Below are 16,811 nucleotides of genomic sequence, written 5' to 3'. Positions count from 1 at the left end.
TGGTGCTGTTAGCTCACTGCATGCCATAAGGGCTGATTCATGTTGCTACATCCATCATTGACAAGCCTTTAGAGAGAAAGGTTAGCATTTAGCTAAAGGGTTTCCAATACATCAACGGATTAAATCCTATTGAAGCTCTAGTGTTTTGTTTGCTGTCCAGTCAGAGAACTCTTCAAGTTGATAATTTTACATTCACCTTCAAATGTCAGGAGAAATATCGATTAGACACAAAAGTTTAAAAAGGAATCTTTCACAAGTTTAACTGTAGTTTTTCACATCCACCTACACTGACTGGCTCATTCCAGCATTTAGTTTTTAAATCATGGGCTTCATTAGGATTCTGTTGAAGTAACACATGGGTGGATGTGGTTGTCTTGCCAGATGCCTATTTGTTACAGTGCAGTTTTGACATGCCACCCTTATTTGTTAAACAGTTTAAAAATTGCCACATACACTATGCCAAATCCTCCTTCCCCTGTCTCGTACCAAACTCTCTGCTTGTCTACAAACAGCCATGTTTTCCAGCTCCTCTGTGGGCATTTACACAGTTTTTTAATACCAGGTTCAAGAGGTCAGACACCTTTAACAAAAAGTTTTGCTCATTAAAACTCTTCCTCAGCTGACTGAATACCTTATTAGTGGTCCAACATTCAGGACTATCTATTACATTTCGCAAATATGGCATTTACTTAAATTTGACCTAAACTAAACCTGTTGTTTGTTGTTTGTTTGCATGTGTGTGTGTCTGTGTGTGTGCGTGCACATATTTGTAGGCTAGTATTATTCGTGTTGTGGGGACATAAGTCTATTCACACAGTCACACTGTGGGGAATCAGTGTTCTTATGAAGTGACAGCTGGCACTACTAGGCAAGTATAGGTTATGGTTAAGGTTAGGGTAACTGTCCAGGAAATGATGATGGAAACACAATAGTGTGTGGGTATGTACAGTTGTCTCCCCCTAAGTGTCAGTCTGCATCCTAAGCAATTGTTTACCTCTGTTTTCTCCCAATCAGAAAAATTCTGTGCACTGCAGTGTCTGTTAATACTGTGTCTGTGTGTGTGTTTGTGTGTGTATAGCAACGCTCTGCTCAGGGAGAGTGGGCGTGTCAGCTATTTTTTATTCTCATGCGTCTCTGTTTTATGTTATGGTTTAAAAAAAAAAAAAAAAAGTGCTCTTCCCGACCGTCTGTGGCTTGTAGACAGAGCAGATGCACAAAGTGAAATATGGCATTATTTCACTTATGTAGCCAACAGTCAGTGCAATGCATGGACACTGTAAAGCGGGTTTCAAACCCACACAAGCCAAAGGAGCCAACACATCCAACTTTGCAAAGCACCAACAGACATGCCAACTAGTATAAATAAAGAGTGGCAGGTTTGTCATTAGAAAATGCGATAGATAGAGTACATGCAAATTCAAGGTGATAGACAACAATTGCCAAGTCAAAGGTGGGTGATTTATGTTGTGGGAAGTGAACTTGGGCGGTGCTTGCTCTAGTACCAACCCCACACAGCACCCTGACCAATTGGTAGGAGTCACCAGTGATGCCTCAGGAATGTAAACACTCACCTGCTTTCAGTATAGGTAATTGTGTTTATTGAACTGCACAGGCATGTTGGAGTTACCACTACATGGAACTTGGCTTAGTGGTGTCAAAATGTCAAAAGCATCACTGGAGGGAAGGAAGAACAGGATAATTGTCTTGTCTTGTCTTGTCAGTCTTGTCACATACAGGTCATCAATAACTGAGAATCCCCCTGAAGAAATCACACTTGGTCTGGGATCATTTTTTTGATTTTTTCTGAAGGAAAGGCCAACTCAGGGCTGCAGCACTCATTGGTTTTAATTTAATGATGGGCTTACACACACAGCAAAACTGCTACACTACACCATTCTTCTGCTGGCAATGACATTAACATATTAATAAGTAAAGCAGTTTACAATGAATATTTCTTCAGGCAATTTGCCAAGGATTCGCACACAATTAAAGAACCCACATACAATATAAAACAACATCACACACCCCTCTAAATAAATAGCTCATTGTTTTTATTTTCTCCCCGCTTTACTGACAGTAATTTGTGATGTAAACCTTGCAAGAGGATATATTTCATTAAATTTAATGTCTGTCTCTCTTTAAGCAGTTTATTTTCCACATTAATATATCCATAATGCATTTTCGAGATTAATTTATACTTGCAGACCACACTCTCATGTGTCTGTTATTTTTAAAAGTGCCTTTGTGCAAATATGCTAATTTGGTTGTGTCTTCTGTGAAACCACAGTTCAATATAGAGTTAATGAGCCCAGTCCAACCAATGCTCACTGGAGCCACTGGAAAAAAAAAAAAAAAATCCATACCTCTGCATTTCACAGGACTTCTTTTGTGTTGCTGAGATAAAAGTATAAGAACATTATTCTGATCATTGTAGCAGAGAATGTCTATCCATATGTGTCAGACAGGAACTATGGTAAACCACAGTTTGACAGCACAAACAAGAATATCTTTTTTTAACCGTAGACAACTGTCCTTAAACGCCTTTTCACTGGGCATATATTAGGACTATGAAAACGTTTGATTTTAGGTTTTTTCATTTACACTCACGACTACTAGTATTACGACAGTGCAAACTCTGCAAGTCAGTTTCCACTGCAACATTAAAGAGACAAGATATTTCAGAACTATGTCTAACAATGATACTGTGCAACTTTTGAGTGCATGCAACTTTATGATGGGAAGACTAATATTGGGGAAGTGAAGGGTATGTTCTGGCTCCAGTGAATAGGGCTTATTATGTGCTAAGGTTGTCATGCAGTCAGCTCCCCGTTGGCTGAGGTGCCAGCCATTCAGGAGCACACGGGCCTATCGTTAGTGTCAGTTTATTTGACGTTTTCTTTGTGTCCCAGTTGAACCTGAAGACTGAAAATACCTGCAATGTGATAATAGTCACCTGCCAGACACCCACAGTGGGAGAAAGGAAAATCTGAAGAAAAAATGAACAAGGAGACAAGGGGAGGAGGGAGTGCAAATCAAGAGAGAGGCAAATAGGTGGAATGGAGTCACGAGGCACTGCCATTGAGTCTGATGGTGCAGATGCAAAACGGATTGTTTCCAAGGCAACAGACAATTAAAGGCATCTGTTTTATTTTTTACTACCTCAAATTACCCTCAAGAAGAAAAGTGTGAGAAACAGAACAAAACCCATATATACTTATGGAGAGGACACAAGGTAAAGGAGTCCAAAATGTTAACCCACATTGCCCCTTACCATGCAACCAGTGTTGATTTTGGCAGTTATTTTAGGGTTAGTCTTAGTTTAGTCTTCAGAAGGAAACATTTGCTCCCATTTTAGTGATTTTCATCTTTTATAGATTGTCTAATTTAATTCATGAAAAGTCATTATGTTTTTGTTGTCAAATATTAGTTATCAATTGAAAAAAAGGTTGTTAAAGATTTTTTGTCACCATCCTTATTTACTGCATGCAAGTAGCACAAGTCAGCTAGAGACAAACCTTGTTTTCTGTGCCACATCAGGTTCATGTGTCCCAACTTATAGTATTAGTCCATCAGTGAAGAACATATTGAGTATGCAAATCAGGATTCATTTTCTTATTACCGGCTCCACGGAAAAATTTTCTTTCTTTCTTTTTTTTTTGTCACCTGCACACTCCTCCAACGACCTTCAAATACTGTCAATCAAAGCAATTACACAAGGGATTAAATTTAAAAAATAAATAAATAAAAAAAACTATGCACTTTTAAAATGTGACCTGCAGCTACATTTAAAGGTGGAGGAGCAAAAGGAATCTAATCAAGTGTCTTTATGCCAAGGGCTCTTTAAATGCATGTCCTCCACTAGAGTGATTACTCATGGGCTAAAAAGTCTATGGGCACGTTGTAGACATAAATTTTACTAATAAAGCCAAGTAGATTAGAATAGCAGATACAGATGTGGCTAAAGGTACTGATACTCAATACCTCACAGGAATCTGTTCCTCCTGAAACTGTAAAATCACTTTTGTTATACATACTGTACATACATGTTTTAGTTTAGCATATGATAACAGAAAGTGGTTATAGTGAATTGTAGTGACCTTTTAAACAGACTATTGTCTTCCATTAGTGTCCCATGTCCTCAGTCTTATGTTCAGTCATTCTGCCTATTTAAGTTGAGTAAAGTTGCATTCTGGTATTTGGTATCATTGTGCATATAAAAGAGAAATGAAATAAGAAAGTTATTTGAGATAAGAAAGAAAATACTTACCATGCATGGGGACGGTAAAGGCCACAAGACCATCTCTAAGAAGCTCCTGTGACCACAGTAGCTAGTATTATTAAGATCATAATGTGCATGGGACTGTAGCCAAAGTGCTTGGATATCCCCCGGTGGACAACTAAGTTCAGATTGAACAACCTCCATACATGGCTTCCTGGCTCCAAAGCCCCATGGAAGAAGTTCCAGGAAGGCATCACTTTAGAAAGAGACCCATAAAAACTCAGTGGAGTTGTTAAAATGCATGTTGACAAGTCAAAATGCTACTGGGAAAAAGCCCCTTGGACAGATGAAACAAATGGAAAGGTTTTTTGGTTAGTCACACCAGCTCTGGGTTCAGGGAAAGAAAAAATAAACCTTTCACAGAAGATGATAACAGCCCCACAGTGACACATGGAGAAGGCTCAGTTATGTTAGGGGGTGGGGTGTCACAGGGTGCCTTGAATCTGTGTACCAGAACAATAAAAATCTGAAGATTATCAAGACATTCCGGAGAGAAAGATGGTGACCAGTGTCGCTCATTCAGGTGCAACTGATCAGCCATCCAACAGGATAATGGGACAAAACATATGTCTAAAACCACCCACGATTACGTGAGGAAAACACTGGACTGTTCACGAAGCAGCTAAGTCCTGATCTTAATCTAATTTAAAGTCTATGGAAAGAAGTGAAATTAGGAAAAGGCACTCATCAAACCTGAGAGAACTGGAGTGTAGGAGTCCAAGAGCTGCAAAAGGACTTTATTGCAGTAATTTTCTTTAGGGTTAGGGTTTGTCAGTCCCAGTATTTTTGCCTGTGCTATTTTCCTTTGTTGTGTTATTTAAAATGTTGCAATAGAAAACAGTGCATGCCAATTACCTCCGTAAGTTTCAACACAAACAAGGTTGTTATCTATTTTTTTCATTCATTTGTTTCAGTTTGGCTTGGACATATCCATTTTTCATATATTTTCTATTTATCACACAACAGTGCACCTCAAATGGTAAAAAAATACTGTCTTTGAATTCTCTAGCCTTTTATCAACCTGTATCATTTCCAGAAAATGTGAGGCTCTGAAATTCCACACCCTGGCCAGACTTGAGTATTTTGCATCTGTATGGCCCAAGAGGCAAGAGAGAGCTCATTTAGTATTGACACTCCTGGCAGCACCTGCCAAACAAAAGAAACACTGTAACTGGTACGACAGCCCATTCACCATGACTCAACCACCACCTTTTAAGTGAGGGACGAATCATCGGTGCAACAAAGAACTTTGGCCTCCAGCAAATGAGCTGGCAGACAGCTAATTATAGCTCCTCCATTAAAGGTTTGCAATCAGTCCATGGATCGATACTTATAGTAATCACCAGATGTACCGAGTACGGAGATTGAAGAGAACTGGGGGTGGGAACAGTGTTCTTCTATTTTAACCTTGTGTCGGTGGCTCCACAACAACATGGAGGCACAGATCTATAAATATGTCACAAATTATCAATACAGCTAAATAGATAGCATCACAGGCCAGGACAGGGATGGACATGGGAAAAAGCAAATAGGAGTGATCAATAACAAAAAAGCTGTGTTATACCCTGCACAGCACTCTGAAACTGCATGTTAGGTGTCTGAAATCCTCTACACACAAGTACAGTCTGTACTGCTGGGAAAAGAAAATTAAGGCTTATCACCTGAAGGAAAACATTATAGCAGACTTGTACCGAATGTACAATTCTATGCCAGCTATTAAGTATGCTTACCTCTCTGGTGGCCATATATGTGTATGTGTTTGCCCTATCTCAGCCAGTGTCCCATAATGCACAGCACAGTGCCTGTAACCATCAGCAAGATCAGTAATTTGAGCCTAAACCACACATTCTTGTTAAGAACAGCTGACATTTTAGATTTGTGTGTGCAGGGCACAGGTAAAAATCATGAGGAGTGAAACATAAAGCAGGGAGTGTATGGGGATCTGAGTAATCAAGCAATCATCATGCCTCAGCAGTTTCTCTGCACCCTACTCCACCAACTTCTGACACTGGAATTTGCCCCACTTTTCAAAATCTGCATTACCTCGTCTTTGCTTATTGTGTCTGTTGCATTGGTTTTCCCATGGGAATTTTCTTGCTTGCTTTATTTCTTTCATTCCCTCCTCTCTGTTTTTTACTTCTCTTATTTTGTCTTTACTTTGCTCATCTCATGAATAACAGCTGTGGATAAAAGGAAGAAAATAGAAGATGCGTTGAGTTGATATATATTTATGTGTCTGTTTGTTGTAATTTATTTTTGTGTGCAAGTTATTTACACTGGCTTAACATTAATAAGCATGTAAGCAATTCATCCCAGGAGTTCATGAGCATTTGCCTGTGCCTTGGAGCTAACACAGGGCGCTAGCCGCTGTCTGTGGACCCAGCAGGCCTGTTTGATTCATGAAGCAGCATCAAAGCTTCCATATGCCCTGTACGTATCCCACTGCTCTCTCTCATCTTGCTATTGAATCGTTTCTCCAACGCTGCAGGGTGAATGGCACATGTCGGAAGCTAATAGAGGGTGACTGCATATGCACACGTGTGTGTATTAAGAACGTTGAGATAATGTGATGTGACAAGTGGATTTTCTAGCATGTGGTCATCTGGATTGTGGATGTTTTCACATTTACACACAAACTTATCTTATTCCATTCTTTCTTTTCTAATCCCCCTAACTACCTAATTACTCCCAATATGTAATCCAATTGGCCAACATACCAGTATCTTAAGGTTCATTATGCGTTGACTAATGCACCACACAAGTTTGGATGGAGCTATTCATGCAGCTCATCTTATTAAACCTGCTCTCTCTCAGTCTGAGCTGAATCCAATTTAATAACACATGCTGCACTGCACTTTTATTACTGTAATATCCACCAAAGATGAGCCTAAAATGGCACTTTCAGGCAGCATTGACAAACACAGATTTGTGTTCTCATGACATTTTATCACAATACAGTGTATTTTCAGAGTGTGGACATTTATTATATCAATCAATAAACCCTAAGTCATAGCTGCTGCATGAAACTAGAAAGCATACTTATTACACATTTTGATGCTCATAGTTGCGTGGCGTTTTCAAGTGAAGTTACAGCAGGATTTTATATATATTACACATATCCCAGGTCAACGGTGTTGATTCCACCATGGCTGGAATTCCAGCCTGATCCTCTCTCCCTTCACCACCACACTCTTTTACCATTCGGCTCACAGAAATGACCTTTCAAGATCAATGATGACCAGGGGTCTCTGAGGGCAAACTGCTTGACATGACAATTGCTGCAAAGTGTCTAGCTATTGCTGTTAGAATGACTATAACAGAGGTTGCTGTTGAGGTTACTGGATTTTCTGGGTGTGAAGCATAAATGTGGAGAGAAGAAAATAACAAGTAAATTCACAAGTGAAAGCTTGTGGTCTAAACTAAGTTACACTAGAAATGAAAACTAAAATATGCAATATTATCCTTATTCCTGGGTTGAAGCATAAATTGCGCCGCCAGAGAAACCTAGTGAGAGTAGCTCTTAAACAGCCAGTAGAGGTTTGGAGTTTATGTTTAGATATTGTTTATGTTTATATATGTGTGCATATCATCATTTATCCTTTCGATCAATAGATCCAGCAATGCTCATTTTTTTAGTAGAATTATTCTTTTGCCTTTTTGTCTTTAGCTTATAATGTCTTGTAGCCACTGAACTCTGAAATCCAATGGAGTTCCTTTAAACTGAAATACAAGCAGCATGAATGGCCAGTGGATACATGTGGGCATAAATGCAGGCTCACCTTATTACATTTGCTTATTTATGAGGCCATTATTAGTTAGATTGCTCTACCTAGATGCAGGGAGCATCATTCTTGACCCCTAAAAATACCCAGCACTAAAGGTTTGTCCACCAACCGCAATTAAGTGTAACACCAGGGGAACCTAACATTTAATTAATAACAAATATGCTCTTATGAGTAGCTAAATTTCAAATGAGTCATCTCTGTAATGTAGTCAGGGACTTCTATGAGGTTAAATGAGACCTTGACAGCACTTTGGTCTGTGCTGCTTGCCTGTGTCTCTTGTTTTACTGCTGGCTGTAGTGTCGGCTCTTGCACATTATGGAAAGAGATTTGATCGGAGTGAAAAGCGTACACTCCGAGTGTGCATGTGCATGTAATCACAGGAGTGCTACCATGGGAGTGAGAAGATGAGATAGAGACGTACAGCTGATGTAAGAGGAGAAACTGATGTATAGTGACAAGCACATATTCACAGGAGCTTAAGTGGTCTCAGAGACAGAAAGAAAAGAGTCATTCTCTGTATTAGTTTTTGTGTCTTGAGAACAGGGGCTGAAGTGATCTTCTTCTGTGTCTTGAGGATTATACTCTGCATGTGGAGGAGGATCACTGACTTCCTGGAACGTGCAGGACATGCACAAAATGACTTAACCCAACTCAGAATGTGGAAAGGATCAGTGTACATTTTTTGACAGTACTGAAATTTGTTACTGGCTCGTCAGTGTTGTTTTATTCTTCCCTCTGACTCCACTGTGAGGAATAGACATCATAATGGTGTTAGTTTTCAAATCATTTATTGATGGTCATTATTGGCATTGTGACCCGATTGACTGATACAGCAACGAAACAACTCGTTCTCTTCTGTCACTCCCCGATCCTCCTCCTCCTTCCAACCTTCTGTTCATTAAAAAGACAAAAGACATTTTTTTTTGTTTGCAGCTCATGTCTCTGTTGCATGCAGCTCAGTCTCACAAAACTCATGGAAGCAATCACAAGCTGTTTGTTGCTTACTGTTAACAGCCCGTACTTTAGGGGGGTCCAACTTAATACATAATTGAAAATGGTTGCTGTGGTCCATTTGCTACGCTTTTGTTCTTCCTACATCAGCAAGCAGGCGCTGCCAGGAGGTTGCTCTTTGGGGGATTTGTTTTTTTGCTCCATGTAATTTTTCCCTTCTATCTCTTTCTCTTTCTCCTTTGATGCCTTTTTTTTCGATGACAATTCACACTTCAGTTGAGATTGCTTTAAATTTCGATTTCAGCCAAAATGTTCTTTTAAGTAGCTGTCTCTGTTTGGATGCTATTTGTTTCCCCCCAAACCCCCCTGCCCCCCCCCAACCACACACACACACACACACACACACACAAAATGTTGTCCATTACAAATGCACCCATGTTATTTGGCTGTGTTTGTCTCAAAGTGAGCACTGTCACCTCCTTTGATGTTCCAGAACTATAGCATTTTGCACATCACTTAAAAGACCACTCTGCTCACTATTTCATGCAGAAGCTGTACAACTTGTTGTTAATGAAATTGTGTAATTAACCTACTGCTGCATGTCGAGTAGTCCAGGGACACATCTCAGTAAAAAGTGCACAGCTATCCAATGGCCACACTATTATCCATCACCGCTCTTCTCCTCTGACCTAAGATTGCTCTTGTGGCAAACTCACTCGCTCATGAGATTTGGCTTTCAATCTGTCTGCCAACGGACCAACCCCTCTGGCCAGCCCCAGCCTCTCTCCCCAGAGAAATGCACCGTGATCCTGGAGTGATTTTGCAGTAATAGAACTTCAGGATAAACTAGATTTGATGATCCACCTATACAGGTGCCTCTTGGCAGTTCAAGTTTGCACCCTCTCCATCCTGTTTCAGCCCTAAACCTCATTACCTGAGGCTGATTCTTCAATCTGGGCTCCCTCAGGGAAACAGAGGTGGAGAGGGGCAAACGAACACAGGAAGTGGAGTGTCACTTTAGATCACAGTTAATGTTGGGGCAAACAGTTGATTTCTATCTCTGCCAAGCAGGGAAGAGTTATTAGAAAGTTGAGACTTGCATTTATTGGTGGTGATACATTCTTCTTTTCTCTTGCTGAAGGTCAGGATATAGTTGGATAACCTCTAGCATCCAAAGTAGTTATGACATGAGCAAAGCAGGAGCTGAGGTGACATAGTATATGAAGCCACAGAGTCCAGGAAAGGAAAGGAAACACAAGACCTTCCCATAGGACACTGATGTTCCATTCCAGTGTTTCTTTTTTATCTGTGACAATTCCACAGCCTTTTGTGTCTATTTATTATGGTAACCTTGATGACGAGGGGTTGTTAGTGCTGCTTGATATGTACGAATAGCAAAAATCAAACCACAATCTTCTTTAAAACCAACCCAAGTACTGTGATTGTTTGAGTGTTTGTGTCTAAACCTATTGAACCTACGAACTACACTGTGGTGAAGATAGACAATGCAGCACTCAGTCAGACAGTTGAATTCAATTCGAAGCTTGGCTTCATGCCCACAACGTAAAGCCGTCTCCCAGAAATTTGGGAGTAATCTTTGAATTGAATTTGGAACTCTGAGAAACAAGTGTCAGCAGTTAGTCCAAAATACTGGTACTCACCTTTTAACTGGGCCTAGGAGAACAGAAGCTATTACTCCAATCCTAGCAGCACTTGATTAGTTTCCTGTTGCTTCCACAATGCACTTCAGTATTCTATTAATTATATGCAAAGCATTAACTGGACCAGCTCCGAGCTATATCTCTGACCTGCTGAGCCCACATCTGCAAGTGCACAGACTGAAGTCACCGGAAAAGGCACCTCTTGCAGTTCCTAAAGTCATCAAAGTATTCGCTGTCCAGACACTGAAACTCCAAGATGCTTTATTCACACAGCTACTCCTTTAAATTCTTTGAAGTATCACCTAAAAACTACTGCTTTGTTTATATGACTACATGGATTTCTTTTCCTGATGAGTTTTGTGTCACTTTATTAATTATCGGTTATATTTTTTCGCTGTAACACTGTATTACTCTGTCTTGTCAAAGTGACAAATAAAGTTAATATTATGAGTGCTAATGTTTTCCCATGCTCACTGGCTCCAGAGTCAACACTTTGTGTGATAAAAGCATTTTTGCTGCAAGTGTTAAAACAGTATTTTCTGTTGTGACAGCTGCAGGTGTTTGCTCGGCTACTGACAGATGCACAGTGTCCTCCCCTGCTGCTTTTAGACTGCTGTTTGACATGTGTCCATTGTACAAACTGGCTGTTTTGACTGGTAGTTTCTGAGAAAAGCTCATTGCAGTGGAAAGAAGTCCATGTGCTGCAGCCTGACAGACAGGCATTAGCAAAGTTGTCAACACCTTCCCTTCCCTTTCTGTTTGGCTTTTTTGAGTTGCTCCTTTAATCCTCTTTGTCTGCTCTTGGTTTTCAAGCTTTCCCTGTTATTTTCTCTGTCTCCTTTCTGTTTCTCTTCTCCTCTTGTCTAATCCCAACCCAGCTGTTGGCTTTGCACTGATGAAAGAATTTTTCTTTTTTTTTTTTTTTTACACAAGCCACTCTCACACTGCTGCTATCACTGCATTGCTACATTGAAGGTTCTTCATATGTTGGATTAATTTGTTCAGGATTTATTAGTAAACTACACCAGTTATTTTGCCATGTGAAGCTCCCATCGCAAGTTTATTTTTTTTATTGGAATCAATCAATGTTGCTATACTGGAATCGGTTTTCACATCATGAATCAACACGTTTTATCCCTGATGTGATCCTGGAATGATAATGTTACATCAGTGTTAGTCCTTGTGCTGGTTTAATGACCTTGTGCACAATAACAATGTTTAGGAGGTAATTCTCTGAAGGACATTATTTTTGACTTTTTATAGCAGAGTAAGGCTTTCTAATCCTTTTATTAAAGTTCCCCTTCAGGCAAGTTTTAGGACAATTAAAAACACTCTGCTTTGAATAATAAGTTCAATAATTAGAGTCTGATGTTGTTTTTTCATGAAAAAGGTAAATTAACTAAGTGAAAATTCTTAAAAGGGTAACTAGTCCTTCCCCCTCATTAAGAATTAACACTTGAGCTAAACTGAGATTTATTGTGAGCACAAAGAAACTTTTACTCTTTCAGCAGATTAATTTGACACCAAGCTACAGACACGTTTCATTCCTCACAGTGAAGCTCAGCCATCCAAGCAAGCTAATACTAAGAAAAACTGTTCTTTTTGGTAGGAAGAGTTTTAATCAATTATATATTCATTCTGTAGTCAAATTACAGCCCATTAATCATATACTGTAGACTGAGAGCTGATGTTTACAGTTGTATTTTGGTTTTAATATCAGGAGAAGTCTGACCCTGCTGGAATAATCCTGCATTTATGTTGTATTTTTAATGTACCTTTTTTTTTTCTACCGTCTTTCTCCTTCAGGTAAGGAAGAGTCAGTGGCCACCTTCAAGGGCAACGAGTTCTTCTGCTACGACCTGTCGATGACGCCAATCCAGAGCAGCACTGACGAGATCACACTTTCCTTCCGCACGCTGCAACGCAACGGCCTCATGCTGCACACTGGCAAGTCAGCTGATTATGTAAACCTTTCCTTGAAGAGCGGCGCAGTCTGGCTGGTCATCAACCTGGGCTCTGGGGCCTTCGAGGCCCTGGTGGAGCCTGTTAATGGCAAGTTCAACGACAACGCCTGGCATGACGTGCGCGTTACCCGCAACCTGCGCCAGGTAAACACTGCCCACATAATCCAGGGCAACCACGGTCAGAGTGGTGCCTCTGTCTACCCCCCACCCTATCTCTGCTGCTGTTGTAGACTCACTGTCTTTATGTCTTTTCTTACACAGGAAGTGTTTGTCTCACCTTCTCCTCACCGGCTGCTTTCTGCAAAGATTAACAAAAGTGTATTTTTTCTAGGATGGCGTTAAACAGAAGGTCCTTGTTTATTCTGTCTTCCCTGGCTTCTTTGTCTTTTCTAAAACAACCAAAGATCCTTGTCACCTTTATATTAAAAATTATTAAAAAGTAAAGGCTGAAGTTGTCTCAGCCCAAGTGAAAATGAGACGACATTCCCAGTGATCGTGAGTTTCTTTTATTAATGAACGAGTGAAGGCAGTTTTGCACAGTATATATGCACAATCGAGTATAGGCTGAATTCTAAATTATCAAAGGTGACAATGCACTTAAACCTTTTCTGAACAAATTACCCAACATGTCTTTACACAGCTTAAATCGCAGCTAATGGAAAGCAAACAACCACCAGCTAGGCACATGCACAGAAAAGCACTAAGCACATACAGCACAGTCTCTGGATACTGGACTGTCTGGATGCACCAGGTCATGAGTTGGCAGTTGCAGATACAAGCAGTGAGATACAATCAATTTCACTTACACTTGCCGTGCTTACTTCTTCACTTTTTTTTTTGCAATTGTAATAGGAATGAATGGCTTGTCAGACCTAATAATGGGGGTAGTAAGTGGCCCAGAATGCAAAAAAGCCTGATGTGAATGCATTAACACAAAGATGGTACATCAACTCCTTTGTGTGTGCCTGCAAAACATCCTCTGAAAGTTTGAAAAGAAAAAAAAAAAAACAGTTAATAGTATCAAAGTCCTGTACTTTTAAAAACTCCTCCCCACGCAAAAAGGGAAACCTGAGAGCAAAGTGATTCTTAATGTGGACTAAGTGCTCTTAAATTATAGGGAGAGATTTCCATGCCAACCACTCTGCAATTTCTGTCATATTACAATAATATTATTATATATTTCAGTGGTAACTTAGACATGGAAATAGTCCAGGATTTGTGGAGGTGATGTTTTATTAGCATGTGCTGTACTGGCTTTAGGGCAAGTGATCTCAGGCACATACATATACTGAGATGCACCATCTCAGACACACACACATACACAGTCAGGGGTCAAATATGTTATGCTGTAGAGCTACGTGTAATCAGCAGAGTGGGACTTGCTTAATGAGTTTGGGAAGCCAACTCGATTTTAAAGATTTACAGCGTGAGCCAACACACCTACCACCAACTACGCCATAATGACCATTAGGCAAATGAGTAACACATGCACATGCACACATGCTAAACTGACATACTATAATTATCTTCCTGTCAATGGAGAAATCTTGTCTCTAAAAATCTTTGTTGAATGAAAACATCATGCAGATATCGAATGCCTGTGGTCAGCCCCTGCTATGACCCAGAACTAACCAGCATGCTATCCAGGCAATCTTCATGAACTTACCTAACAGCTTGAATCCCCAGTAGGTCATTTCTATTGACATAACAGGCGACCTAAGTGTTAAAGAGCTCTCTAGTTTTACACTGCACCATCCCTACTCAGAGAGGGAAGGAGAGGGGTATCGATGGCATCGACTACCTCTGACCCTATGTTTACCTCTGCACTGACACCCAACCAATCAATGAGTGTGTCCATTCTTTGAGGTCTCATTGAACACACGTGCCATACACAGAGGAATTCACATTTCTGTGGTTTCAGTCATACCCTCAGAAACACCTAAGGATAACACTAAAAGGAAAACCTAACTTAAAATATATGAGGTATTTTGTTTTTTACAATACTTTATTTCTAGTCTAAACCTGCCTAAAATATGTTAGGCCTTAATAATCAATAACACTCAGCATTCAACCAGTACATAAAGTGGCACAGTTTGCACATAAAAAGTAATGAAACCTTCAAACTAACAACATAGATATCTGATGTTTTTAATGTATTAATTGTTGCGTAATAATCTAAGCCTGCTTTTCTGTTTCTGACGAATAACATTTGCAATCATGTCTTGCTGTGGTTTAGATGCTATAAATACTTTTAAAGCATTTTTATTATACTAACTAAACTTCTCATACAACTGCATTGTTGTGTGTTATTGCTAACATGATATTTTGCATGAAAAAATAGCCCATAGTCTACAAGACAAACAGTGGTTTCCAGCTGAGGTTATCATACACCTCCAGCAGTCTCTAAAGTCTCATCCACTCTCTTTCTGTTCCTCCTAATGGCTCTTGCAACGTCATGCGTATCTTCTGCTGTATCACTAAGCACCAAAATAAGTAAAGCCTGTGAGCTCTCACAGTTTCTCTCTCCCTCTGCATGTGTATATGTATATTTGCTGTCTTTCTCCACAAAACTTATGAATTTGTCAGCTTTGTGTGGGATAAAATGAAGCAGACAGAATTAGGTGAGGTGATAGGGACTCTGAGCCAAGAGAGAGAGAAAGGAAGGGTGGGGAGAAATGGGTAGGCTACATACCAAACAAATGATCACAGGTTCAGAGCTCCCCTTGGTGGCATCTAGCAATATTACAAGTATAGATGTGGAGGAAAGTAGTGCATGTTTAGAGAGTTTGGCTAATATCAGTGGTGTATAGTTGAGAGGCAGGGAAGGACACTTACCTTGACCTCCCATCAATGCAAATATCTCCACACAATATGCACCCTATCCCACCCCCCACCGCCCCTTCCATCCTACCCTATTCACTACGCACACTGGTTAGCATAAGCAGTGTTATCTCATCCTTCATCTCCCCCCTCCCTCGGCTCTCTCCCTGACATAATGATCCACTATCATAGACATGTAGACTTCAGCACTGGAGACCATTCTCATCTGGGATTACATGCAGTGTCTAAAGACACTGCAGAACTACAAAGATGGAAACTCCTCATCTCAGGGTGTCTTGGGATATATCCAATGCACTGCACAGAAACAGAACACACAATGAAAATAGGTCCAGCATTAAATTTCCAAAGATGCTTGCATGAGCATTTAGAAGTTAAGGTCATACACAACCAGAAACTGCTCATTGTGTACCATACTGTTGATACACTAACTCAAAGTCATTCTGTGTGTCTTGCAAAGTAATGTTAGAGCTACTGATACAGGGTGATGTTCAGTGGGACTGTAAGGTAATGTATTGCTTTTAAACATTAGATCCATACACAAGTTCTGTATCACTGCCAGCAGTGAGACAGGGATGAGATTTTAGTAAGGTAGTACAAAAAAGCTGTTGGATGGGCTTCTTCTGATCTACTGGAAAGATTTGAATGCAGAAGCACAGCAGTCTTGTTTTCCTGGAGGATTACCTTTCCATGTTGAATCTCAACTGCATCATTTCACAACAGTCAATCTGTACACTCAAGAGGCACTTGGGTCCTATAGGACACTGTAGGCAGACCAAGGAAACAGTGCACACGCTGGCAGCAAAAAGAAAGTGGACACCTGTCTGTATTTTTGTTTGTTGAGGTGTAGAGAGAGTGAGAGGATGATTTTGTACACAACAGCGAGGGAAATGAAGTGCAGTGCTGCTATCTCAGACTAAAGGAGTATCTGAGCAATGGGAGGATAAGGGGAGCACTGGGAGACAGGCAGCAGTTTGTTCTCTAGTACCAGAAGAAGAACAGAGACGAGCTTTCTTTTAATTCCCGAGTGTGACTTTACAACCAAAGGATTCAACATTCTCTGTGTCACAGAACTGGGTCAGTGGCTTAAACAGTGTCTAGAGAGAGTCGACCACTCTCGTTCTTCATCCCGTTTTTTATATCGCTGTCAGCCTTCCCCCTTTTTACTCTCACCTACAGTATCATCTGTCCTGTGGTTGATGCTCTCCTCCTGTCTACCTTGATTTTTCAGTTTTTCATAATTATAGTCCCCTCACACGTGCACATCTCTTTTCCAAATAATTGCACCTTGGATGCATCTGTTGAATGAATGAATGTTTTAGACAGATTTTTT

General features: G+C 40.2%; 1 protein-coding gene across 1 annotated transcript in view; it reads left to right on the top strand.

The window, feature by feature from the left end:
* Window positions 1-16,811, top strand: part of nrxn2b (neurexin 2b) — a 368,462-nt gene that overhangs the window by 19,782 nt on the left and 331,869 nt on the right. The window contains exon 2 of the mRNA XM_026328570.1: window positions 12,483-12,784. Within this exon, the coding sequence (XP_026184355.1) occupies window positions 12,542-12,784 (243 nt within the window). The 5' untranslated portion in view covers window positions 12,483-12,541. The remainder of the gene's footprint in view (window positions 1-12,482; window positions 12,785-16,811) is intronic.

This window comes from Mastacembelus armatus, chromosome 18, assembly GCF_900324485.2.
Source record: "Mastacembelus armatus chromosome 18, fMasArm1.2, whole genome shotgun sequence".
NCBI classification, from domain to species: domain Eukaryota; kingdom Metazoa; phylum Chordata; class Actinopteri; order Synbranchiformes; family Mastacembelidae; genus Mastacembelus; species Mastacembelus armatus.
The sequence above is the reverse complement of the archived record's forward strand: the minus strand, read 5'-3'. Positions and strand labels throughout refer to the sequence as shown.